The sequence below is a fragment of the Macrotis lagotis genome, chromosome X, assembly GCF_037893015.1.
Source record: "Macrotis lagotis isolate mMagLag1 chromosome X, bilby.v1.9.chrom.fasta, whole genome shotgun sequence".
NCBI classification, from domain to species: domain Eukaryota; kingdom Metazoa; phylum Chordata; class Mammalia; order Peramelemorphia; family Peramelidae; genus Macrotis; species Macrotis lagotis.
The window spans coordinates 73,957,684-73,984,811 of record NC_133666.1 but is presented as its reverse complement, the minus strand read 5'-3'; the positions used below and the strand labels follow the sequence as shown (position 1 = coordinate 73,984,811).

General features: G+C 52.1%; 1 protein-coding gene across 1 annotated transcript in view; it reads left to right on the top strand.

The window, feature by feature from the left end:
* DGKK (diacylglycerol kinase kappa) overlaps window positions 1-27,128 on the top strand; it is a 125,539-nt gene that overhangs the window by 61,328 nt on the left and 37,083 nt on the right. The window contains exons 6-13 of the mRNA XM_074201861.1: window positions 3,347-3,456; window positions 7,708-7,759; window positions 8,922-8,987; window positions 9,069-9,168; window positions 12,281-12,369; window positions 13,005-13,115; window positions 17,560-17,640; window positions 18,740-18,844. Coding sequence (XP_074057962.1) covers window positions 3,347-3,456; window positions 7,708-7,759; window positions 8,922-8,987; window positions 9,069-9,168; window positions 12,281-12,369; window positions 13,005-13,115; window positions 17,560-17,640; window positions 18,740-18,844 — 714 coding nt within the window. The remainder of the gene's footprint in view (window positions 1-3,346; window positions 3,457-7,707; window positions 7,760-8,921; window positions 8,988-9,068; window positions 9,169-12,280; window positions 12,370-13,004; window positions 13,116-17,559; window positions 17,641-18,739; window positions 18,845-27,128) is intronic.

The following is a 27,128-nucleotide window of genomic DNA, read 5'->3' as shown; positions in this document are numbered from 1 at the left end:
CTCCAACCTAGCATCTCCCAGGAGACAATCATGTCAGTTTTGAAATGAATGCACATACTGCACTTAAAATAAAAACCAAAATGTACATAATGGAGATATTTGAGTCGTCTTCTTTTTTTGGTCCTTCATTGTACCTGGGGGTGCTGTTTGTTGGGCGTTTGTTGAGTTCAGAATGACAATAAAAATGAATTTTTGAAAAAGCAAGATGTCTCTCATGCATCTGTCCCAATTATGTGATAGTCCTTGATAAGATGCCAGCAGAAGCGTACATTAAGTGTCTCCACAAAAGATGCCCATCAGGGAAGACTCCCATTTGCTGCAGGTTTCTCCCGTGATGGAAGATGTTTTGTGGAGTCCAAGTAAAAGCAGATTTCTTCGAGATTGAAGGGCTCTCCATCATCTGAATTCACTTCTGGATGCTCATCGTATAAGTCCCCACAATTCCATCTACTTCTGCTCTCAGTCCTTCTGACTGACCCTTTTCAAGTCCATGCATGTTTTGCATAAAGGGGTTGTACTGACAGCCACCACATATTAGGAGGGCAAAAGTGTCCAGCCAGCTTCTCTCTGAGCTCATAGACCCATAGATCCGCTGACAATGACGATGACGTTTTCAAGTGGTTCTGGGGCCACTGGCAACATAGCCAAGGGTTGCAACTTGCCAATTCCCATCAGGGCTACGTGTGATGAGTTCACAGTCTCTTTAGCAAACCCCTCATATCTCCTAGGCCTTCACTTATCTCCCGCAGTTGAGAAGACTTGATTGGAAACTAGCCATTGCAAATAGCCACTGGATGTTCCCCATTTGGTGAACACTTAAGATGTAGGGGTTTTTGAGATGGCTTTTGGTATCATGTGCCCGCTCACCCATCTTCTGAGCTACTTTGATGTACTTTGATGTCTGCTAAGATGCCATCTCTGTCCTTTGTTCTACACCCACTCTGGCCCACAAAACTGGAAAAAGGCCCCATTCCCATAGAACATCCATCCTCCTAGTAGTCAAAATATGTTCATGGAGAAATAAATCTATGGTAGCTTCAAAATAACTGCTTGGTGATGGTAGTGGGCATACTAAGCAGGTAGAAATGGGAGAGGCCCCTTGAAGGAGATAGCTCCTGAATGGAATCTTGAAGGAAGCTGTGGGGATCCAAAGAGCAGACATGAGAACAGAGCATTCTGGGCAGGGAGAGAAGCAGGGCATCAACTGCTGATGAGAGCCAGCAGGCCATTTTGGCTGAAATGTGGAGTGTATGAAGGGGAATAATATGTAATTGGCCTGAAAAGATAGGTTGGAACTACGTTTATGAAGGGCTGGAAATACCAAATTGAAAAGTCTGTATCTTAATCTGTAAGAATGGGAAGACACTGAAGCATGCTCGGGTCTGTCCTTTGGCAATGGAGTGAAGGGCTATCTGTGATGGGGAGAGACTGGATACCAGGAGGCTCAGAGGCTGCTGTAAGTGTCCAGGAGAGAGGTACTGAAGGCTTGGATTGAGGGTGGCTGTGATGGGAGCAGAGAGGAGGTGATGGATTGGAAAGCTTTTGTGAAGATGGAATATATGGGCCCTGGCAAGGGATTGGCCATGAGGGCTGAAGGGAGAGTGAGGTGTCGAGAATGTTGTTGAGCTCTAGGAGGATGGCAGGGTCCTCGCCAGGGCTGGGGATGTCAATAGCCTTGGAAGAGCAGTCAATCTACTTTCTCTATGGGGAGAATTTCCACAAAGGAGACCAGCAGTGCCTTCCATGCAGGGAACTGATGCTCTTTCCCCTAAGCCCCTACTTTCCTGAGCTATTCCTCCCTTTTGCTAGGATTGTTCAGTCAGTCAGTCATTCACTCCAATTCTAAGACAGGCAATCAGTTGAGCAATATTGATTAAGTGCACCTACTTCATCCCAGACGCTATGGCAATAAAAAAAAGGAGTCAAAAACTCTGGGTGCCAGCATCCTCTGATCCCCGAGGAAGTGGATAATTCCTGGTCTCTGGGGATTCCAGGTGGCAGGACTCAGAGGAACCCTCAAGTGACACTTGTAGACAGGTCTGCCTCGTGAGGGGTTGAGTTCCCCATTGCTTGAATGTTTAAGCAGAGATGAGATGTTATAACAGGCAGGGGCTTGGCCTCAGTGAGTTCCAAGGTCCTGTCTGGGTATCTAAGACAGTGTTGATCTTCTGGGAATTTACATGTCCTGGTGGAAATGGGCATAAGGGAATCTGGGGCAAATCTTTAGGCCTCTTGGCATCTTTATCTGAATGTGTCTATGTGTCCATGGTTCAGTGGGAAGAGGTGTGTGGAGCCAGTTAGATGGGACTGTTCAGCTCTGGGAACCCTGCCCTTCAGGCCCTCCAAGAGCTCCCCTTGCCCATCAGCTCCCGAGCCCCAGGTGACAATTTTCTCCCAGATGATGATTTTTCCCTTGGTTGATGATCTTTCCCCATTGCTTCTCCTTCCCTGTTTGGCCAGTGTTGACTTCAGCCCCTGATTGGAGAAGCCTCGGAACCAATGAAATGGAGGCTGGCGAGATTGTGCTGGGACCAGTGGGAATTCCATGTGTCAAAAGTGGACAAATGAGCATCTTTGGCCGCCCCTGCTCCACAGTGCCTCTCCTCCCCCAGTGACATTGTGGGCCTCTGACTTCATCACCATCACTCCTCCTTCTGGACTTTGCAGATTGAATTATAATTCTGTGGAGTTCTGTCCCTCCCTCCCCTCCCCCACATGCCTTTCTTTCTCTCTCTCTGTCTCATTGTCACTGTCTCTTGTCTCTCCTCTCTTTCAGTTCATTTTTACTTCCCTGGCATTCCCTTCTGTTTAAATAGTGGGCGATCTGCAGCCCAGCTGGCATGGCCACCCCGCTTCTCAGACCTGGCCAGCAGACCGGACCTTAAGATTGGATGGCTGAAGCTTGAGCTAGGGGGCCCAGGGAGGCTTCTTTCCTTTCCTGATGTTTCTCCCAGGGCAGATAGTCACCTGCTGCTGTTTTTCCAACCTTCTCCCCCCACCCCATGCTAAGGGGGCCTCTCTTTGTCATGGCTGCCTACTCCCCATGACTAGTGAAAAGGGCAGTTCCTGTAGGCCCCACTCCAGCAAGTACATGGTGAAGGAAGGTTCCCCAGGTTTCTGGGGCCATTCAAATCAAAATGGAGTCACTGGATGGAAAGCTCTGCTCTTGGGCCAGGACCTTCCCTCTCAGAGTCTGTTTCCTTCTCTGTAATATAATGGAGCTAGACTAGACGATGCCATTTGGGGGTTCTAGTTGTAGCTTCTCATGGGCAGTGTTGGTTTGTCTACAAGATGGAAGGGTTGGCCCAGACCATTTTTATGGACCCCGAATCTCACTCTTTCAAAGATGGAGGTGGTGTTTGTCTTCAGAAATGCTATTTATTCACTAAAGGCGGAAATAGCAAAGAAGATGGAGAAATGGATTGCAACAGATTCCCTCTACCCCTCCCCCAAAAGGTGAGGGTAGGAAAATGGCATTACAACTGAAGGCAAGTTTGAACCTAATACCCATCATGCTGGCAGCACTGTGTCTCCAGTCCCCGAGGGCTCACGAAGTATTTTCCATCGTTAGCTCTGCCAGTTGGGTCTCATTATTCTCCCCATTTTACAGATGAGGAATTGTAATTGTAATACGGCTTAGACAGAGGCCCAGTAGCTAGCTATCTGAGGCCAAGTTGGTGCCGCAGGCTTCCTGAGGGCAAGGTCCATGTCCTTTCGCCTCCTTTGTACAGTGAGACCTTGAAGCACTGAAGGTACTGGTTTGCCTCCTCACTGTGAAGGGGTTGATGGACTGATTGCTTTCCTTCTGAGGAAGGGGGAGTGGGCATAGAAACCAGAGAGAGGAGAGGACTTGTTTAAAGAATGTTGGAAATGAACAGTTACTCTATTGTGAAGCAGTGAGCTCCCCATCACAGGAGGGTCTACAGAGAGGATTTGGCTACTGGGTATGGGAGGTTAGAGGAGATTCTCTGATTTGTTCACTTGTCTCTCAATGGGACGGATGATTTCCACTGTAACTAGAATAGCTCCTGGCAGCCATCTCATCGGCCCAGAGATGTTTTCACAACCTCTGCCTGTGACTTGCTCTGATTTGGGGCATGTCCCTTTGCCCTCTTTAGACCTCAGTTTCCCCCCTCTCTAAAATGACCTTGTGAGCTCTGAGTAGGGTCCCTTCCAGATTCTTGGTCCCCTCAAATAACATTAACTGGGAAGCAGATGACTTGGAGAATTCTCTGAACTTTATTACTTAGCCCTGCGAGAGAACCTGGGCTCCCTTGGGCCTCTGAGCATCCGGATTCCAGCTCTAACATTCTATATAGACATGAGACAGGCCCAAAATGCCCCTCAATCCAACAGACCTTTAGTAGGTGACTCTGAGTCCCAAGTGCTAAGGTTGAGAATAGAGATGAATGGAAAAATAGCTCTAGAAGACATGGCCCATCTATTGGGAATGGAGATCCTGGTGCTGGAGCCTGATTCTCTCCACTAGCCCTAATAGAACCCCAGGGTTTCCTCCATTGTGTCAGCTCAAGCTACTGAGGGCTGTGGGTCCTCCTTGTTTCTGGTCTTAGCTTCCCCCTCCCTTAATCTCCACTTCTCCTTCTGCCTCACTAGCTCTGTATCTGGTCTTCAGCCTCATCATGATCTGCAGTCCCTCCGTCATGCCCCCATCTTCCTTCCCATCAACTCTCGTTCTCTTCTCTTTCCTCTCGCCCAGTTCACCTTTATGCTGCTGGCCTCTCTTCCTCCTTGGCCATGTTGCTGTGGTGCTTTGCTAATCCTCCTCACCTCTGATCACCCCCCCCCCCCAGCACTTGCCATCTCTGTTCCCATTCCCATACTGCCTCACTGCTCAACACTGCTAGAGGAAGTTAGCCAGTTTTCCTGGCTGGGCCCTCACTGTTGGCTGGTAGTGCTTTGGGTCTTACTGCACCAAATCCCTCATCCCTCAAACCCCCTTTCTGTCGGCAGGGGGCCTCACATTCTACTCCAAGAAATGAGGCCTGATAGCATGAGCTGTCTCCTTTTCCCTACGCCCCCCCCCCATCCCTTGAAACTCCTCTATAACTTCCTCTGTTCTCTCTTCCTCTGCTCAGTCTCTGAGGAGGAGATGGGTCTTCTGGTCAAAGCTAATCCTTCAAAGATTTGTGTTCAAATCCCACCTCCAACAGTTATTAGCTGAACCTCACAGTTCCTTATCCATCAAATGGGATCAATGCTACCTGTAGTATGTCCCTCAATACATGTCCCAAAAGTTTAGGGTACTTTTAAGCTTTCTTAACTCTGCCCTAAGACTTTGGGGACACCTTGTATATACCAAGCAGCATTTGACAATCATTTGTTATTATTACTTTTTCCCTTGAGCCCAGCTTATAACTAGTTTTTCAGGCAGCTCGCCCCACCTGTCGTTCCTCCCTTATCTCTCCTCTTCCAGCCTGCTACCCCATCCACTGGCCTTATTGCTGCCCTCCATATGTGCCCAGACCTTTGCTATCCCTATGTGGGAAGTAACCTCTATTCTTATTGTCTCTTTGTCCACCCTTCACCCCTCACTTCTCAGTTCCTTGCAGTCAGACTTCTAACATCCCTGCTCAGTCCAGAGTGAGCTTGTCCCTGCTAAACCCAAAGGCATTTGCTTAGTCATCACCTTTTGGGGGGCAGCTATCCACTTCAGTGGATAGAGAAGTTCTGAACCTGGAATTAGGCAGACCTGAGTTCAAATCCTACCTCAGTGTCTTGTTGGGTATCCCTAGGCAAGTCACTTCATTTTGTTTGCCTCAGTTTGTACATCTGTCAAATGAGCCAGAGAAGAAAATGGCCAACCACTTCAGGATCTCTGCCAAGAAAACCCCAAATGGAGGTCACAAAAAGTCAGACACAACTGAGTAGACTGAACCATACTCTCTTGGACCACTGGGTAACTTTGGTGTGGTTGAACACCCCCCCCTCTCCTGTATATGCTTTCCTTCTCCTGTGCTGAGTCACTATCTAGCTCCCAGCCCCTAAGGATGGGTGCTTTGTTTTCCTGAGATCCTCTCCTGCCCTCCTACCTTTTTTCCTTAATCATTTAATTTGTTCCCATGTAATCCTTGCAAATGAGGCCTGAATCAACTGGCTCACATGGATAACCCCCACTAGGTGTCTCCACCTGGATGACCCATTGCCAGCTCCACTTCAGGCCCTCCTAAACACCTGCTTCTCTTCTTTGTCTTGCACCCTGGCCTTTCCCTCTTCCCAGCTTTCCTGGTTCTATTGAGGTCAACACCATCCTTCCAGGCATCCGGATTTGCAATATTCATCCTCTGTCCACCACCATGTGCCATTGGCAATTCAGTTTCCTCATAACTTTACATCTTAGCCTTTTCTCCACTCCCACTGTTGTCACCAACCCTTGAGGTAGTAGGGCCCTTATCACCTCTTGTATAAACTATTGAAGTTTCTTCCTAGCAGGACCTGCCCTTCTCTCCATCTCCCACATACTTGCTAAATTAACTTTCCTAAGGTCAAGGTCTGACCGGGTCACTCTCCTGCTCAAACCCTGTTGGTGGCTCCCTATTGCTTCCAGGATTAAACAGAGCCACTGCAGCCTGCTATTTCTGGTTCTCTGGAATCACTGCCTAGCCCTCTCTGTCCCTGTACCGTCTTTTGTGTGTTCTCGGGTTCAGCCAGATTGGCCCCATAGCTGTTTCCTAAGCTTACTGTGACTATTCTCTCCCCCCTCCCCAATTCCTCTTTGGCCTGTCCACAAAATGGTGCAAGGAGAAACCCAAATCCCTTGTCCCATCTAAAATTGTGGCTGGGGTCTTCACAGCAATGGCCTCAAATCTATGCCAGCCACAGGACTCCACATTGAAACGAGGGCAGCAGAGCAGGAGCAGCCACTGAACTGGCCAGCCTCTGGACATCGGAGCCAGAGCCTGAGCGGGGCCCTTAAACATGGCTAAGACCAGGGTGGGACAGCTTGCTGAAGGTCACTCAAGCTCATTTGGGGACCTAGCTCTCCTGCCTTTCAGGAGCTGCTTAAAGAGGGGGGATTCAGCCCTTCCCTCCAAGCCTGTAGAGTTTTTTTCTAGATGTTTCCCAATAATACTCATCTGAGTTGCCTGGTTTACAGAGGAACAAAGTGAGGCTGAGAGAAGCAAAAACATTCTTCTAAGGCCACAGAGGCAGGATTAGAGCCCTATGCTCTTCCTCCACTGGGCCCCCCAATCCTGCAGAGCCAAGAGCAGTCAAGTCAGCAGGGCACTTGGAGATGTTCCGCTATGCCTTGGTTTACCCCTTTGGCAGAATATCCTGTTGAAGGGGTCATCTTCTTAGAAAAAGTAGACTGAGGCGTTTTTAGCTGGAGGTCCAAGGCAGGTTCTCTCACCTTTGCAAAAAGATCCTTGAGGGTATGTTCTGGCAGGTTTTTCTTTTGGGGGCTTGTGAAGCAGAACTAGCTGCCAATGGCAGCCACGGGTGGCAGCATCCCAGGTCACCTCCCAGCTGAAGCCAGTTAGCCCTCAAGGGAAACCAATACTGGCTTTTGCTTCCTGGGGAGTAAGTAACTTAAGAGCTCTATGAAGCAGCTAGGACTGGTATTCTTAGACACATTTCTCTGGTGAAGAAACTGAGGCTCAGAGAGGGAGAGGGGCTTGCCCAGGATCACATGGCTAAGAAGTAGCAAAGGAGGGATTGTCACTCTGGTTTTTCCTGCCTCTGAGCCAGTGTGTCACTCCAGAAGTTATTTCTACTCAATCAGTTAGCCTTTGCCACCAAGGTGAGTCAGCAAAGTCAGGGGTCGCCTGCTCCATCAGCCTTCAGGCCTGTGGCATGCGGGGCAATGACCAACCCAACCAAAAGCGAAATGATGGGAAGGAGCCGCATGTGGCACATGAGTGTCGTCTGTGTTGCTTTATTTTGTTGACTCATTCCCAGTGGAATGATTGGGATCTGGTTGGAGTCCCGCCTTTGACTCATTCTGTCTGTCACTCCCATCCTTGGCTGAAGTATCTGTGGGATTCACCAGACCACCTGAAGTGGGGGAGGGGGGACAGGCCCAGTCGAAGGCTCTGCTCCCCACATTCTCATGAAGTCATCTGGGTTGTCTCTTTGGCAGTGATTTCCCAGGTCTCCCCGTCCTGCCCATCTCTCTGCTCTGCCCCAGTCGCCTCTGACATCTTGGACTGACTGTCCCACAGAACTCCCTCTCTTTTCCCTCAACCTAACTCCCCTTTTCCTGCTCAGGCCACCTCTATCCTTTCAATCCTCCAGTTTGCCATCTAGGGGCCATTCTTGACACTTCACATCTCTAACCCCACCCCCACCATGGTCTGGCTGTTGCCCCAATCTGTCATCTTTACCTTTATGCCATCTATGACCCCTGTTTGGGGGGCTTCTGTGCCTCCTTTTACCTGTAGAAACAGAGAATCTTCCATTTGGTCTAGCAGTCCTTCCCCCTATTCAGTCTTCTTATACTTGTCATACTCGGCAATCCAGCACCATTGGCCTGTTGACTGTTCCTCACAAGTACTAAAAACCCCATTTCCCATCTCCGTGTCTTTGCCCTGGCTGTTCCCCACACCTGACCTGTTCTGCCTCTCATCTCTGCCTTGTACTTTCCCTGGCTTCCTTCATGATTTAGCTCTGAGCCCATCCTCTGCAAGGAGGCCTTTGCTGGTCTCCTGGATGCACTCACATAGGAACTGAATGACCAGGAGGCCTTGGCCCCCACGTGTACCTCCCCAGTGGCAGGACTTGAGGCCAGTAGATGGAGTTTCCCTTGTCTCGTTTTGTCTCACCATTTTGAACGTTAGTATGTTGCCTTGGCCTGTGGTTGCTAAATGATCCAAGGCCAGCCTCCTGGGCCTGACCCTCCATTCTCTCATGTCACTTCCTTGCAGCCCCTTCCCTTCTTTACTTTCTCTGCGTGTCTCTTTTAGACAGAGTTGGAAATGATCCCCGGTGGGGAGATGCTCTGGCTGCTAAGCCGGGGCCAGACAGGCTGGGTGACAGGCTACTTATCAGAATAAATATTCAGGAGGCTCGCCCTGTCAATTTCATCTCTGTTCAATATCTGACAATGGCAGGGCCACAGTGGCAGACCGCCGTGGCAGGGCCATGGTGCCGAGCTGGCCTTGCCAGGCAGCCCTGCCATCGAGGAGCCGGGATTGCTTTCAATCAGACGCAGTCAGAAGAAGCTTAAGGACACTAGAAAATAGGAGCCTCTCCCTTGAATTTTGGTGATGTTCACTGGCTTTCCTTTGGTTTTCCTTTGCTTCTGCTGCTCAGAAAGCCCCAGGGTGTGGAGTGGCTGGGGGGAAGCAGAGTCCCACTAAGGAAAATTGATTTCCCAAGGTGGACCTTCCCAGGGTGGCTCCCCATTTCAGTCATCACAGCCCTGGATGTTCAAGGGCAGTTGGCACTCTGAAGGGAACCTCAGGCAGAATTCTCTAACATCCTGGCTCTGCCCCCTCCCCCTCTTCTGACAGGTTCTCTTCCACCTAGATTTGCTGGGAGATGAGCTTTCCAGGAGATGAGCTTTCCATCTTTGGGAGGGCATTGGTCTGGTCAGAAGTTGAGTCACCAAGTTGTAAGGGAGGAGTATCCTGAGGGATAGAAGGGTGGAGCAGGGTAGGATGAGGCTGTGGTACCTGCTGGGAGCCCCTGAACTGGGGGTGCTGCCGTGGCCTTCATGTTCATCTCAAACCCACTTTAAACAAATGAAGAGGTTAGGACTGACCTTGGCCATGATTGGAACCCAGGAAGGGGAAAGTTGAAGTCCCAGCTATGGAGTCCAAAGGGAATGGCAATGAAGGTAGGAACTGAGGGAGGCCCCCAGACAGGGCTATCCTGAAGGCAGCTCATCCACTGAGCTCCCTCCCTCTCCTAACTACACCCAAGGCCTGCAGGTAGGACTAGAGATCATTTTGTTTGGGGTGTTCAGTAACCATGAGCTGGCTCATGGAGCTGAACAGGGAAGTAGAGGCCTTTTCTGGCCTTTACTTGAGTCTTGTGAAACACCAGTGACTTGTTTGACTCATTGAACCCTGGGAGTCTTAGGCAGTCCTGAAGTTAGGGTCCCCTAGGAAGGGAAGGCCCAAGTGAGATTGCCAAGTTGAACACCATCCAGGGGTCCTGAGAAGGTTGGGCCAGGGCATCAGGTACTTGGGTCAGAAGACTGAAAGGTAGGATAGAGACCGCTGGAGCCTAGCCTGGGAAATGGCTCAGGTTACCTTTACTTTTGGGCATTTTTCTCAGCCTCAGGACAAGCACCCAGCTTCTGCCTGACCCCATGACCCTGGAAGAGGGAGGGGTAGACCCAGGCCCCAGGCCAAAAGGTAACAGCAGGCTACAATGTAGAGGGCACAAGGGGAAAGCCCAGAGTTGTGGTCCATTGGGCAAAGGTCATAACCTATGGCAAAAAGACAAATCCCAGAGGCTGTTGCTAGTACTGGACAGGTAGTGACTCCATCAAAGAGGTCACAGTTATTGAGCCCCCCCCACCCCCGACCCTGGGTTGGGCTTTCTGTCTTTGTAGGGAAATCACAAGGTCAGATGGTGAAGTAACTTGGGGGAGTTCAGCTGGACCCTGCAACCCAGGTCAGAGAGCAATCTGGGAAGGTGGGGGTAGGGAAGCAATCCAATGGGATACAAGGCAGATAAGTTAAGGAAGGTCAGCCCCGCTGGGTAGGGATCATCTCCCTTGCTCTGCCCATACATGACGCAAGCAATCCTTCCTTCTTCTTGCCAGGAGGCCCTAAGTCTGACTAAGGTCTATGCAGGGCAGCCAGATGGCATAACAAGGTGACTAGTCTTCCCTGAGCACCTTCAGCACTCCCTGCCACTGCCTTTTTTGGTGCCAGAAAAAAAAAAACAATTTGGAGAGAGGCCCAAGGAAAGCAATTGAGCAGATTAGGGAAATGGAGGCACTGATTTATGAGGAAAGATGACATGAACTAAATATAGCCACTTTGGCTTTACCAGCAGATGGGCACCAAGCAACCCTTGCCAAGTTGGGGGAGGGAGAAATAGAGATAGAAGTAGAAGAAATAAACAGCACCCTAAGGTGGATAGTTGGGTACACGTAGGAAGTGGGTGGGTACACATAGGAAGTGAAGACCAGCACTCTGAAGTCCTGGTTGACCACTTGTCAAAGGATGGTCATAGCTAGTCTCCCCTCTGGGTAGGGCCTGGTGAGTTGAGCCATTCCCTCGGCATCCAGGTCATTCATTCAACAGTTGCCCAGCCCTGTTGCCTCTCTCTGCCGCAGATATCTGCTGCCAGCTGCCATGTGTCCCCCAAGCCATTTCTTCAGTTCCCAGTTCTTTGAGCCAGTCTCTACTTGCCATGGTTTCCAGACTGGGTCTGGAGGCAGATGCCTCTCTCTCTGATTCTTCCTAGCCATGGGACCCTGCTCCTCTCTGAGCCTCTGGTTCCTTCTCCAGATAATGGGGATAAAATTCAACAATCCCTTAGGAAGTCCCTCAAATACTTGCCACATTCCTCCTCCTCTGACCCAGCTTTTCCTTGAGGACATGGAAATAGGAAGATGCCCTGGGAGCTTAGGGGGTAGGAGCAGGCTGAGGTGGCAGCAGCCATCAACAGGCAAGAGGGGTGTGGGATCCATTCTTGGTTCCCCATCTAGCTTATACCAGCACAGGCTGTGGGACTGACCTTGAACCAATGAGTTGGGTTGTAACAGGAGAGAGGTACATTGGCAGAGCTGGAGCAGGGAAAAAGAGGGCCACATCCAAAGACAGAATGTTCTGGACCCTCATCGTGTAGTGACTTAAGGTAGCCTCTGACTCCAAATCCAGTGATCTGCCTACTTGTGCCTACTGTTGTTCATCTTACCAGGAGTAGGAGCATAGGAAAAGATCTAGGGACAAAGCTTGGGGCCTCTGGGATGCAACAACGCCTGACCACATGTGGCTGTGAGTGCCCGACTTTGGCATCCAGCTCCTTCTTAGAGTCGGAGAACCTGATAGCATCTCTTTTGAACAGCTCATTTTTTCTGGGTGTCTGTCTTGGTCTTTTTCCTTTGTCTCTCCCTCTCTGTCTCTGCCTGTGTTCTGCACCTTTCTCCCTACAATGGCAGGTCAGGGATTTGCTGCCTGTGCCCAGAGGCCAGCCCCAGCTCTGCTTCTGTTTCTCCTTTGCATCCCTTTATTGGCAACCAATTTGGGTGAATTGTGATCAGGCCATGTAGAAAATCTTACCATTATCAAATCCCACTTAAGCAAGAACGGCTCAATTGTTGTTGATGGCAGTTTGCTGACTTCTTCCCTTCCTCCCCCAGCCATCGTCTCTCTAGCATGGCCTCTGTCTGACACTGCTGTTTCTGTCCTGTCTGGGGTGGGGGCTGTTCCTCTTGTCTCCCTGCCCCAGGTGAGCCTCAGTGCTGAGGGGAGCACCTGGGAGTACATAGATCCCAGGGTGTCCCATTCTGGGACAGACCTGTCTAGAGTTGGGGGAGGGGGGCAACTTGCCATGGTTTAGCTAATGACTCCATTTGATGGTCAAGGGTTCTCCATTCTCTCTTATGTCTCCCATGCATCCATGTTCTCACGCTCACAGTAGGAGCTTTGAGGCTCTTGGAGTCTGAACAGGGAGCCTTGACCACGCCCTGTTTCCCTGGCCCACCAGGCCTGAGCTAGGCTAGAATGAGAGAAGGACAAAGGGTACCCTAAGAGGAGATGTGCAGTCTTGTGTCCTATTGCACAATAGCCCCTTCCCCTTTCCTAACGTGCTTTGAGGGAATCTGAGGCTCGTCTTCTCAGAGCTAGAAGCTGGGTCTAGGAGCCTGGGAGGTTTAGTGCCACCACCAATACTGTCTTGGGCCTCTTGGCCTGCCTCAGGCGGGCGTTATCTTCTAGGTATTTGGGCAAGGCCTCATTTCATGCCAGACTTGGTTGGTCCTCTCTCTGGGTGGGTGGGGGGGCTTTACACTGCCAGCTTCCATAGACTTCCCTGGCTTGGGCCAGCTGGGTGACTCCCGTCTGCCTGTCATCTCTGTCTTTTAGAAAAGTGTGAAGGAAGGACTTTTACTGAAACAGACCAGTTCTTTCCAGAGGTGGAAGAGGAGATACGTGCGGATTCGAGGAAAAACACTATACTACGCCAAAGACTCCAAGGTATGTGTTAGGAGGTGCTTTTCCTTCTCTGACTCCTTCCCTTTCTCCCTCTCCTCCTTTTGTGTTTTTTTTCCTGGATCCTGACCACTGGTGGCAAGAGACTCGGAAGAATTGTTCCTCCCTCCGTTCCTCATGGAGTGTGTGTGTGTGTGTGTGTGTGTGTGTGTGTGTGTGTGTGTGTGTGTGTGTGTGTGTGTGTGTGTGTGTTGTGTGTGTGTGTGTGTGTGTGTGTGTGTGTGTGTGTGCAGCAACAAAGCTAACTGTTGAAGGAAGCCAGAAATTCTAAGCGATTGAGGAGTATGAAGGCCTGGAGATAGGAGATAGCAAGTTGAGTATGAGGAGCAGCTCACTCAGCAGCCTGGCTGGAGTGTTCGATGCGTAAAGTTAAGTAGAAGACTACAAACATCAAGGGTAGGCACCAGGGAGCCATAAGAGGTTCTTTAGCAGCAGAACGATAGAGTCAGCCCCGAACCTCATCCATAGACAGCACAAGCAAAGCTAGTTATAGCTTTCCCTGGGGCATGATCAAAACTGAAAGCTAACTAGAGTGTACAGGAGACTGCCTTGGCCCTCAGGACAGATCTTCCCAGGGCATCACTCACTAAGATGGCATATCACACGTGACCAGTGAAATCTGAAAAATCACCAAAAAATTCCCAGAATTAGATCCAGGTGCCCCATTCGTTTTCTCTTTCCTCCTGTACTGCTGTGATGGTAGAGACCTTCAGAGGCTGTGGCAAACAGAAGGGATGGGTGGGGGGAACCAGAGGAGGGCTTCTGGACTATTTGGCTGATGGAAAGCCCCGGGCCTGTGGAAATCCTCCCCAGGTATAATCTAGTCAGACACTAGCTCTGTCTGCCTCAATTTCCTCATCTGTACAGTGGGGGGCACAGTAGCCTAGTACTGTTGTGAAGAGCAAATAAGATGCTATCTGTAAAGTGGTCTGCCAGCCTCAAAATGCTGCAGAAGTCTACACAGTTTTCAGCTGTTACTCTTCCTGCCACTTCCTCATCAGGAAAGTTTTCCCAGAGCTCCCAGCTCTCCCTGCTGGGGGACATCTGCCAACAGCTAGTCGGTCTCCCCTTGGCCCACCTCAGCCAGGACTGTAGCTTCTGGGTCCAATGCTTTGCAGAGCTGCCAACTCCCACTGAGCTTGCTGTCCATTCAGGCCTCTGGATCGTTTAAGGTGATGTTTTGGGGGCCACATTTCCCCTGGCCAGAAGCCGCCTGTGGGAATCATTCCCTGGTCCCCAGTATCTAGGCTAGGATTCAGCCCATTCAGATCTCTTGGAAATAGGATTCTGGCATTCAGTACCCCTCTCTGCATCATATGGATTGATGCTTCCTTCTCAGAGTTGGCTATCGAGAAGGGGGGAGCTATGCTTTAGAGGGCCTTGGAGCCCAGCCAGCGGGTGGGTGGGTGGGTAGGGCAGAGACAAAGGCCAGGGTCCAGTGAAGTGCACCTTTTGTGGATGCCAAACTGTAGCTTTCCATGGTACCGTCTAGAAATCCTGGAAATGATGCCAAGGTAAAGATTGGTACCAAGATGGGGAGGCTTTCTAGGAGAGGAAGAGAGGAGAGAAGAGACTATTCCGGGGGTGCATGTGGGGGCGGGAGAGGGAAAACAACCTGAGCAAAAGCCCAGAGGTGGGAAGTGCAGATGGGCCAGACTAGAGATAACTGGATGTTGGGAGGCTGCCGGCCATGATCCTTGTGTTCCAGAACCTTCATGGGCAGCCAGGTTCATTGTGCTAAGCCACAGGGAACCATTTATTGGCTTGTGGGCAAGTGAGAGATTGGCTAAAAGCTGCATTTGAGAAGGATTAACCTGGCTGAATGTTGAGGCTGGCCCGGAGGGAGGGTACTGAGGCTGGAGGCAGGGAGGTCAATTAGGAGCTGAGCCTCTCCCAATGGGCTTGGGGGAGGTGATGCACTGCCCTGTGGATGGACTGAAGGGGACAGATGGGGAAAATTTCACAGGAAGAATCAATAGGAGTTGGCAAGTGGCAGGCTGTGAAAGACACTGAGCTGAGGAGCCAAGCCAGAGAAATAAGGAAGTGGGACTGGTGGGGGGGGGCCTGTGAACCAGGGGGTGGGGGTGGGTAGCGGTTAAGCTTGGTTTGGCCCATCCTGGGCTGGAAATGAAGGTAAGATATATGCTGCGGGCACTGCTGGCAGCTTTGCCAACCTGGGCACTTCCTGCTCCCTCCCTGGGTCTCAGAGCAGGCTGGGCATTGCTTACAATAGCAAGTCAGTAAAACCTGGGCCTGGCATTCAAGACCCTTCCCAATGTGCCCCTCTTCATCCCTTGCCCAGGCCCTGGGTTCTGGCCACCCAGTCTTGGCTCTGCCAGGATGCCCCCTGGCCTTTTCCTGGTCTGCATCTGCCTGCCCCCCTCTGCTTTTTGTCCATTGTGATCTCTACTCTTTGAGCCTAAGCTCTGCCCCACTCATCCTGGAGCACGATTTGTCTATCCTCACACTATCTCCTGGGCACGTGTCAATGTCCCCTTTCCCTACTTGAGAAAAGGGTTCCTGAAAGATCCAAAGACCCAAGAGGGAGTGTCTTTGGCAGGTGCCCAGCCCCTCAGAGCCACCCCCTTCCTTTGGCACCTCTTCCAAACTTGGTGCTTCCTGTCTTGGGTACGCCTTCTGTTGCCTGAGCCATCCCTGCACAATAGGACAATGCCTTTGCCTGGCCTGTGGGTCTTCAGGGAGGGCCTGCTGGCACCATGATGAAGAACAGTGTACGTTTCTCTAATGCTTTGTGGTGCCCGAAGCACTGGCCATCTCTTATCACCTCTTATCAACGTTGTGTGGTAGGTACTACGTTTATAGAAAAAGAAATGGAACGCACCATGGTGATATGACTTGCCCAGGGCCCCACCACTAGTGTCTGAAGTGGGATAGGAACCCAGGTCTTCCTGACAATATGTTGCTCCTCCAGTGCAGGGCTTACTGTCCCATTTTCCACATCAGAGAACTGAGGCAGGAGAGGTGACCTGACTACTGAAGACCACAGAGCTCACCAGAAGTCAGACTTCTCTGATGCCAAATCCAGGCCCCCATTGCCAGCTTTTCTTCCTGCCCATGGGAAGGGCATGTCCATGCCTTCTTATGCAGGGAATCCCTTCCTGGCCCTTGGGCCTTCCAAAGCTGCTGGCAGTGTTGGGCAGTTCTCCCAGGCCCTGCCAGCTGCTCTAGGGGCAGAGAACTCCAAGGCTGCTGACTACTACTTGCTCAGGGAGCTCCCAACTGACTTATTTGTGGGTCACTAAGCACTATCCCAAGGGTCCTCCCACTTGGGAGGTGGTGGGGAGGACTATCTTCTTTTCCAAATGGGGCAACTGAGGCTCAGAGCCTCACCTGTAGCCACAGAGCTAGCTAATGCCTCTACCCCATCTCCAGCTTGAGTTAACCTGCTCACCTACCCTCCTGTCCTGGGCACCACACATTCTTCCAAACTTGATCCTTGATGCATTAGAGTTCTCTTGACTCCCAGAAAGCTCTGGGCTCCATCCAGCATCAAGACCGAAGTCAAATGGCCTTCATTGCCCGACTGTTGAGCCAGGAGGGCCCTTTAGGGATCACCTTGGCCAACCCCTCATTTGGACTCAAAGCCCCACCAAGAAAGAGACTTGCCTGAATGTCCTTGATACCATGCTCTACAACCAAAATGGTGCCAGGCCTCACGTTCCTGCCACCACAGGGTGGGCTTTTGAGACCTGGAGAGAAGGCTTGACATAGAATGTGGTAGGCAGGGACAGTAAGCTGCTCTCCCTTTCTCTACCCACCCCCAATGGTCTGAAGGCCTAGGCCCAGCTCTGATTGGATGTCAGGGGTCAAGCTTTCACCCTTTCTTCTGGATACTTGGGTTCTGGTGCTGACCAAAAGTCACCTCTCTCTACAGCCCTTCCTCCTCCTTCCTCTTTCTCCCTTCCAGTCTCTTCACTGGGAACTCTCTCCTTCACATGCTGCCCTTTTGGGAGGAAACCCAAGTCCCTTTATGACTTGCCTTCTCTTGAGAAGTCAGACCTGGGCCTCTCCCCCTCCATGTACAGGGGATGCTATCACAGGGAGTCTGGATCTAGGCTGACCTGGACTTGGTGGGCCTCCGGTCTCCCTTCCCACTCCTCAGGTCTACACTCCCAAGTCTCATTATCTTGACGGGCAGCCTTAGCAGAACAGGCACGTGAGGCTGACTGGCCCAGGCTACCTTGACCATTATTCTTGGCCCCACTGAGGACTTTGGGGAGAGAGGCTTAGTCTCCTGCTGCATAATCAGAGCTGCTCAAGGTAGTGTTGACCCCGTAGCCACTCAGGTGGCGAGTCCTGGACTGTGTCAGCTGCTAGGGGTGGGGGGAGCCTCTAGCCCCCCGCTGCCTCCATGGCCGCCTCATCACCTGCATCACTGAGCCCAGCTTTCCCTTTTCTGCTCTTCCAGTCCCTGATTTTTGATGAGGTTGATCTTACTGATGCCAGTGTGGCTGAGACCAGTACGAAGAACGTCAACAACAGCTTTACTGTAAGTGGGGCCACAGGCTACCCCTGCCCCCTGATCCTCTGTGCATTGCTGTGGGTTTGGGGGGTACATGCCCACAGGAGAGTATCACAAGCCTTGCCAACGAGGCCCCCAAGTCCCCAGTCCAGATAGGCCTCATGACACATGCCAGGAGTTAGTGGTGTCCAGAGTCATGGACTGCCTGGTGAGAAATGAAGCTTGCTGGGATGGGGACATGGGTTAAGCAAAAGCAGCCCCCATGGTAGATCTTAGTGGAGAAAGGAGGGGATTCCTGGGGGGGGGGTAAGATGATGACTGAAATGACATCAGTGGGACACATCAAGACAGCAGTAGTGAGTTCTTGGAAAATGAGCATCTGAGCTGACAGGGTCCTTGGGAGCTCCACCATGGCATGAAGAGCCGGTGGGGGCCCCAGGCCAGAACATGTCAATGAGTCATTTCCATACCTCCTTCCTCCAGTCAGATTGTCCAGGTAAGCTGTGGTCTTGTTGACACAGCCTTGGGAAGCTGAGCCAGGGCCTGCCCAGCCTTCTTCCTCTCCCTGGGGAAGTCCCCACAGATCCTTTCCCTGAAAAAATGCCCTTTGGCACTGCCTACTAGTTCTCTCTTGAACTGGATGAACCCCTGTGCCCACTTCCTACTCCCCTTCATCCCTGTCAAGTTAGTGGCTATGGGGCCTCTGACCTGAAGGCCTTCAGGGTGAGATGGGCATGGTGGCTTAAGTGGCAGGCAGTAGATCGCCAAGGCTGTGAGCTTCCCTTGTGTCCTCTTGTCCCCTTTGGAAGGCCCCATCTTCCAGTCAGGCCCTTGCCTTGTTTCTCTCAGTGATAGGCCCAGCTAGGAGAGGGTGCATGCCAAGCAACTAAGTCAGGATTGGGGGGCTATAAATACTGAGCTCTCAAAGGCAAGACTAGAGCAAGCAAGGAACTGGGGTTTGAGACAGGCAGCCCCAAGCTTGAGGTGTTGTAGCTGGCTGCTGCCTTGGGTCTTTGGGAGTCAGGCTGCTTCTGTGTTCTTTGCTCCAACCCTAGCCTGGCTGCCCTAGTTCCCCCAGGGGTACTAAGGTCACGGAACTAACACTCGTCTGGGCTGTCTCATGTAGGTGATCACCCCTTTCCGAAAGCTCATCCTGTGTGCAGAGAACCGGAAGGAGATGGAAGACTGGATGGGTGCCCTGAAAGCTGTCCAGAAGTGGGCAGCTAATGAGGTAAGGGAGCTGGGCGGGAAGCCGTGAGAAGCAGCAGCTTGCTCTGGGGACCGATCTCCGATTGATGGCATTAACCAGAAAATAATGAGATGGAAACAGAGGCCATCTGGTCAGGGGGTGAAGGCAGCTGGGGGGCTGGTTGTCCTCGGGCTGCTTCCCTGGTGGGCACAGGTGGCCACTGAGGGTTATGTACCCATATGTCTGTGAACCTTGCCTACCTCACAGATAAAGGCAGTTGGATCAACAGAGACCCAAGTTGAGACAGGCACCTGTGGAGAGGGCTCTATGCCCTTTTCTAGATTGCTTTCCACAGGATAGGTGGAGGTGCTCAGAAAGATGGACTTCCAGAGTCGGCCAAGAGATGGGTCCAGCCTTGCTCAGAGGAGCTGGGGTTGGGTGACTGTGGAGGTGGGGCCATGGTTGTGTGACTTGGCCCAGGGAGGGGAAGGGTCCGAACATCCTTTGAAGCTTTTGGTGCCTCTTCGGTCAAAGGACCTAAGAGAGCTGAGGACTAGAGCTGGGAAGGACTGTAGAGATTGCTTTGGCCATGAGGCTGCTAAGGCCCCAAAGAAGGAAGAGACTTGCCCAAGGTCTCAACAGCTAGGAAGTGTTAGAGGACTCACAGTGAGAGTTCAGGTCATCACTGCCTTCTGTAGGTCAGGACAGTTTGGGGAAATGGAGGCAACCTGTAACAGAGGATAGGACTCATCATCATTGTAGGTTCCTCAGTTGACAGTTGTACATCTTCCCTATCTCTTCTCTGGGCCCCCTTCTCTCCACTCCCCTTTATTCAGGATTGTATTCAGGATCCTTAGGTGGGCCTTTCAATTCTACAACCTTGTCTTCACACCTCTCCAACCCGACTTTTCCACCCTTGCCAAGATAATTGTCCTCAAGTATGACCAGGGCATTCCACTGGTCTAGATGTTTCCTGGCATCCCTGTTGCCCCCCAGATAAAATTCCAACCCCTGGGGGGGATTGGCTGGCTCTGTCTGATGCCTCGTTCTCTGTCATGTTCTCTCTCTCTGCCTGGTCTGCTTCCATCCTCACCTCAGCCTCATAAACCTGTCTCACTTCCTTCTGGGCTTGGCTCAGGTGGCCTAAGAGAAGGATAACCTTTCCCAGGCCCCCAGGTGATCCCTCCAAGGAGCACAGGGCAGAGAGTCCATATTTCTATGGCCAGGCCATATTCCCCCCATCCTGCCACAGAAACTTCCAGGAAGCAGGAGTCTTGAGGTCAGCCTGGGGCCTGGTATGCCATCTTGTGGGCTTGGTTTGGATACTCAGGAGTGCTGGCCTAGACTTTGGCTGGAGGTGGCACTTTGGTCTGAGGAGGCTCTTGGGAGGATTCCAAGCATTCTGGTCATCTCAGGGAGCCTTGCTTTGGGCCCTGGCACCCTCCCCCTGTAAATGAGTGGGAAGGGGCCTCAGGTTCCAAACCAGAGCCCATGTCTGGGCAAGAGTGACCCCAACACAGACTAGACCTTCTTCAGCTGTGCTCCCAGCATGAGCTGCCCTGCTCATCACATGTTGGGAAGCCTGGATCAGTGGCAGGGGTCCCATGCTGGGGGATATTTTAGGGACAAATGTGGAGACCCACTGACTTGTTAGGTGACTTTCTCTGGGCCTATAGGAGCCACCTGTCCTATGGATGGTTTTTGCCCTCTTGATTTATACAATGGACAGGGGAGGGAAGCCTAGACCCCAAAATGCTCCAAGGAGAGAGGGAGCACTTAAGGGTTAAGAGGAGGCATGGGGCGGGGAATGACAGGCATGAAGCACTGAGGACACAAAAGCCCAGTTGTTTGGAAAAGGAAGGGAGGAGCCATACATCTGTGGACAGCCTTGAATGACAGCTTAGGAGTATGGCCTTAATTTAATAGAGAATGGAGAATAGAGACAGAAAAGGGGGAGTCGACACCACAGCGGGGCCTGTCCAGGGGAGGGATGCGGGGGCCACACAGTTTCCCAAATACCAGTGCAAGGCCTGGAGCTGGAGGTGCCAGGCTGGCCCAGCACACTAGCTTCTGCCTTCAGGGCCTCTGCTACTGAGTAGCTTTCTAACTGTCAACAAGTTCCTTGACCTTTCTTGTGGTCTCAGTGTTCTCATCTGTAAAATGGGAGTGGTGGTGGTGGTGGTGATGATGATGATGATGATGATGATGAGAGCAGCAGCCTCAGCCCTCTGTACTGTTGGAAGGACCAAATGGAATGATGTTCATGAGGTTCTGTTGTTCCTATTGGTTCCTAGTGGTGCAGACTTAGCAAACCTGCACGTGTAAAATCATTCCAGGAAGGGGAGTACCATCTCCTAACTGGGTGGATGAGGCAAGATCTCGCCTCACTTTTTCCAGGGGGGCCTCTGCTCAGTGCCTTGGGGGTGGCGGAAGACACATTAGTGCAGATACTAGAAAGGAACCTTTAAGAGGCCTAGCGTCCAGGGGCCCAGAGGAGGAGGTGGAGACAGTCAGGTGGAGAAGGTTTGGCCCCTGACTCATGTAGGTCAAGAAGGGGAAGCAATGAGGAGGAGCCTTGGTGGGGGTGCTGAGCCCCTTGGCAACCTTGGCTCAGCCCAGGGGTAGAGGCCATGGGGCTGGTGATGAGCAAGGAGAAGGGGCAGGGGAGACACCCTGGCAGTGAAAAAGGAAAGAGACTTGGGTGGCCAGCAGGCCAGTGGGCACAGATGGTGGGGGGCAGTGAGGCAAATCAGGGTGCTAATGGAGGCAGAGAATGCTTGGCCTTCCTTCCCAAGTAGAACTGGCTGGGCCCCGGCTCCAGCTGCCTTTTCTCCAGCTACTAGCAGACCCCAATGGCATGGTGTCCCCAGCTTTCACCATGCCCTCAGTTTATACAGGCACACCTCCATAAGGTTTCTCTCCTCCATCCTTTTCTTCCCTTCCCTTCCCTCTTCTTCTGCCCTCTCCCTGCTCTGCCTGTCTCTTTCCCTTCCCCCTTTCTCTCCCTTCCTCTCCCTTTCTCTCTCCCTCTCTTCCCCTCCCCCCATAGCCTTCAGTCTTCTGGCTCCCTACTCTCCTACCATCTATGAGCCTTCCTCTTCTACCTCTTCCTTCTCCCCCAGCCCCCAAGAGACCCCACTGGCAGAAGTACCTGCCCTCCTTGCTCCAGTGGCTCCCCTAGCAGCCCCCCTCCCATTCCTGCTAAAATGAGGGCTCTGCCTGCCAATCATTTCCTCTTTTTTGTTTCGGCACCAAAGGGCAGCAGGCTATGTGGAAGCTAATTGCGAGCTGTTGGTGGCAGGCTGCGAAATCTAGAGGCAAAAAGCATCAGAGGACTGACGTGCCTGTTTCTCTCTATTCGGGCCCATCCCTGGCTCAATTTCTCTCAGCAGCTCCATGCAGAATGCCCCCCCCTCCCCGCCAGGCCCCCCCCCCCAAAAAAAACCCAGTTTGCTCTCTACCAACAGTCCCAACATCCCTCTGTGGGGCTGCTCCACTGGCCTCAATCTAGTTGGGAGCAATATTTAGCTGACAGTGAACTGTCTCTCTGTTGGCATTTCAGCTGCAGCTCAAGGCTTGGGGCCTGTGTGCCCACCCCCCCCAACACTCAGCGCTGCCCCCTCTCCCTGCCCTGGCCACTGCAATGCCACTGGGCAGGGAACTTCCACTCACTCAGTATGTATTTGGAGACTGGGACGGGAGAATTTGGAGGCCCAGGCCCAGCCTCCCCAGAGGGCATGACAGACAGAGAGAACTCTGGGATATTCCCACAGGAATTGTTGTCCAGCTCCTTGAGGTTGGCAAAGCACCTTGCAAAGAAAGGGAATAAGCCTTTGGGAAGCACCTACTGAGACTGACAGTTGGAGACACACAGAGAGGGGACACAGATGGGGACAGACAGGGGGACACGTGGACAGAGGGGGACACAGATGGGAACACACAGATGGGTGACAGACGGACAGGTGGGGACACAGACAGACAGATGGGGACAGACAGGGGGACACATGGATAGGTAGGGACAGACAGATAGAGGGGTCACATGGACAGATGGGGACACACAGACAAACAAACAGATGGGGGACAGAGGGGGACACACTAAGTACTTTACAAAGATGGCTTCATTTGTTTGCCTCCTGGAGCTTCTTTGGGACGACCCGCCTCATTCTCCCCTTTTACAGATGAGGGACATTGAATGCAAATGACCTCCCCAGGACCATACAGCCAGAACGTCCTAACTGCTGTTGTCCATGATGGTGGAGGGATGAGTCTGACAGTGTGTGCTAGAGTTTAAAAGAGGCCCAGATTACCCTGGGCAGGACTAGGCCAGGCTAGGCCAGGCAGACTCCCAAGGAAAGGAGGAGCCAGGCTGGTCTTTCTCACAGGATGCAGACAAACAAGGGAGAATTAGGATCCTAGACTATGGGAGCTGGGAGATGTTCCCCCTGCCCCAACCCAACCCTCTAGTCCTATCTCTTGATTTTACAGGCCCAGAGCAGGGACAGTGACTTGGCCAAGGTCTCAGAGGCAGCAGATCTAGGATCCAAACCCATGACTACCTTGAGAACACATAAAGATGAGATAGAATAGTCAGGGGTGTGAGGAGTACCAGGAGGCCACAGCAAAAAGAGGGATGTGCCCGAAGGGGCATCTGGGGAAGATGAATGTGCTGCTGTCCTTCCCTGTGTTTGAACAGGGGTCCAGGAGCCCAGGCAGAGAGCAGTTAGGAGTTGGCATGGCTGCCTTTCCCTGAGTCATGCCCCAACCCAGGCCAGCCAGGACGAAGGTAGGAGAGGAGCCCTTTGCATCTCTGCCACAGCCACCACCATATACCTTTCTGAAGGATGGGTCAGACTGGACTGGGCCAGGCCAGCCTCCTCTGCAGATCTTTCATCTCTTTCTTCATTATAATCGGAAGTGGCCAGTGCTTTCTGCTACCAGGCTGCTCTGGCCCTGTGATTGGCATGAGCCTAGCTAGGCCCCCAGAGTTTCCCATTGGCAGCTGAGAGGACAGCATCTCTGGGGTCTCCTGGGTAGATAGGAAGGGGAGAAGAAGGCTGTAGGCCAGCCCTGTTGGGGTAAGAATCTAATAGAGAAGACCCTGATCTGGTCAGGGATGGGAGAGAAGGCCAGGAACCTGATCAGCCTCCAGGCCCAACTCTGTCCTCTCTGAGGCCAACATTTAAGCATTTCCTGCTAGAGCTGGAAAGCCCTCGGAAGTCAGGCAATCCGACCCCCTTGTTTTTATAAAAGGAAACTGAGACCCAGATGGGAGGAGGAACTTCTCCAAGGTCATGTACCCTGGAGGTAACTTGGGGTCCCTGACTCTGGACCCAGCCCTGTTGCTGCTGGATCTGGGACCCCCTACTACAATCTGCCCAGACTCCCACATGCCAGAGGCTGTCATTGGTCTTTCACCCAGTGTTCTAAGGCATTACTGATTGTCTAGGACAGAGATGCCCGGGGCAAACACTTGCCATACATCCTCTGCGGGCAGAGATCAAAGTTTACCTTGGGCATGCCTGAGAAGGGGAGAAGGGTTGAAGTCCCCCAGGCAGGAAGAGCCGTGTGCCAATCCAGCCTCCAACACTTCTAGCTGGGTGAGCCTGGAGATTTCCATCCGCCCCTTTTTTATTAGTAAATTGCTGAATCCTATGGAAGCTGAACTCCAGACAGTTCAGACCGTCTGCCCTCTAGACTGTGGCCTCCTCTGTTAGGTGACCCTGGATTATGAAGAGCCCTTAGAAGGGACACTTAAGGCTCAGCTGAAACAAGTGGGAATTGGAGGTTATAGAAGGGCAGCTGGGGCAAGGAAGGAACTATGCCAGGGTTGCAGAGGCCTTGGCCTCCAACTTATTAGATCCTCTCATTAATCCTGGGAGGATTCTTAGCTGTTATCACTCCCATTTTACAGATGAGAAAATTAAGGTTGAGGAAGTCAAGTGCCTTGCTTAGGACTACACAGTTAGTCAGAGGCAGCCCAGTCTCAGGGCTTCTGGGAGGAGTCTTTGTCGGTGCTGATTCTCTGTTGTCTCCCAAGTTCCCACAGGGCCCTTGGGTCACCTCTCCTCTCCAGCAGACCCTGCTGTCAGCCCCTTGATGTCTGGGGTCTTGAATCAGGTGCTGTCCGGCCTGCTGGGACCCCTCCCTTCCCCAGATACCCTCATCACTCTCGGGGACCTTGGGTTCATTGCGAGGAGGACAAGCAAACAGCTTTGTGAACGTTCCCATTTTTCCAAGCTGTCTTTCTTGTCAGAACATGCTCAGGAAGCTAAATGACCAGGCTCAGCTTGGCTGGGCCAGCACTCTGGCCAGGGGCCTCTTCCAGGCTGTGCCCAGAGCTCCCCATGGGAAGGAAAAGGAGGCTCTGGGTCCAAGCCCCTGAGGAAGACAGGGTCTGGTTTCTGCAAGCCCCTTGTCAACCTGACGTGATCAAAATTGTCCCCTTTCTCTCTGATGATCTCCCTGGCGCTGGTTTTTGTAATGAACTTCCTCCCATTCCTAGATGAGAAAGGGGAATTTTTTTCCTTGTTTCTATGAACTGAGGGACAGTGTGGTCCAGGGCCAAAAGTGCTGACTCTGAAGGCTTGCTACTGATGGCCTGTATGAACTTGGCCAGGTCACTTCCTTTGGCCTCTCTGTTGAGCCTTCTTCATGAGTAAGGTGACTGGGTGAGATGGCCTTTGAGGTCTCTTCCAGCTCGCAGATCTCTCACTACCTTCATCTGTAAAATGATCACCATCATTACCCCCAGGGTTAGTTGTCCAGCAGTTGTAGAGCCCCGTGTAAATTCCCAAGGCTGGAGGAACAAAGGCGTCTGGTGATATGTGGCTGAGGGCCAGAGACAGAAGAGTAGAGTGTCTAGGGCCCTGCTTATCGAGTCGGGAAGGCCCAAGTTCACTTTCCAGCTTCCAGAGATTCCAATCCTGGGCTCAGCTTCCTCACCTGAAGAAGAGCTCCCAGGTGCCAGAGCTGGTGGAAGGGGTGAATGACAGGGCTTCCACAAGGCACTTTGTCAGAAAGATCATCTGGGAGTTCTTCAGGCCCAGATAAAGGCCTGGCCCTCTGCCCCTGGCTCCCTTGACAGGCACCAGCCTGTGCCCTATATGCTGGATGCAGAGGAGGGAGAGTGGGTAGCAATTTGGGACTGAGCCACAGGCAACAGACGAGAGGAGAAGCTGAGGCAGCAACAAATTAGTGTTCTCAGCGCTTCCATGGCCATATCATCTCTGACCTTCCAAGTTGTGACTATTTGGCTGCTTGGCCACTAGGGCCCACCGCTGATCTGGCACCTGGGGAAAAGCCTGACCTTGGTCAAACTGGGCTCTCCCTGGTGCCCTTGGAGCTTGGGACCACCCATAGACCAGAGACTTCCATTCTACCTTATTTTTACAAAGGAGGAAACAGGTTGGTGGGCTGGTGGGGGGTGAGGGGGATGGAGAGTCTGGTGCCCAAGGCCATAGCTGTAGAACACTCTTAGTCAGGATTCCAACCCAGGTTTTCAAAGCAGCCTTTCCCAATCTCATCTTCCAGGCTACAGGCTTTCTCCCCTCTAACATGGGAGGGAATTCTGCCCACTTGTGACCAGCTCAGGAGCCCTCCTCACCCACACTCAATACCAAGCTCACCTCTGGTGGCCTGCCCTGAGCTGCCTGCTGCCCTAGCCAGTGGGGGAGGCTGGAAGCATGGCTGATGTTGCTATAACAGAGCATTTGGCAACCTTGGCCTTCTTTTGGGTCTGTGTCATCAGATGGGGGTGGGGGGACTCAGGCTGGGTGGCCCTTGGCTTGTGAACCACAGCATAGGAAGGGTAACTGAATTTCTTTGTCGAGATTTGACCTCTGACCCACCCAACGGCAAGCCAGGAATCTAGATGAGTGAGCTGGCAGAGACAGACGCAGAAAGTCGGAGGGAGGGATGGACAGGGGAGAGGGGAGAGAGAGAAAATGGAAATGAGAAATGTGTGGGCTGCCCTCCCCTCTTCTCTCCTCTGGCTTCTCATCAACTGTTCATAATGATGACCTGTGTTCAAGAGCCATTCTCTAAGATTTAATGACAGATGGGAGAAGGGACCCTCCCCTTCCTCAACCTCAGGGTCCTGGTGCATTGTGATAGTGGGGGAGGAGGGTGGTGCTGCTCACTTGCTGATCTGGGGAGGGTGAGGAAGGAGGGAAGGGAAGATGTATAGCCTCTGGTTCCCATACAGTGAGTTGAGACTGAGCTCAGTAGATAGATCCTGTACAGGCCTCGGGGGAGGCAGGCAGGAGATACCAGGCTGGACCAGACCACTCTTGGGTCTGCAGAAAGTCAAGTCAGGACAAAGGTTTTA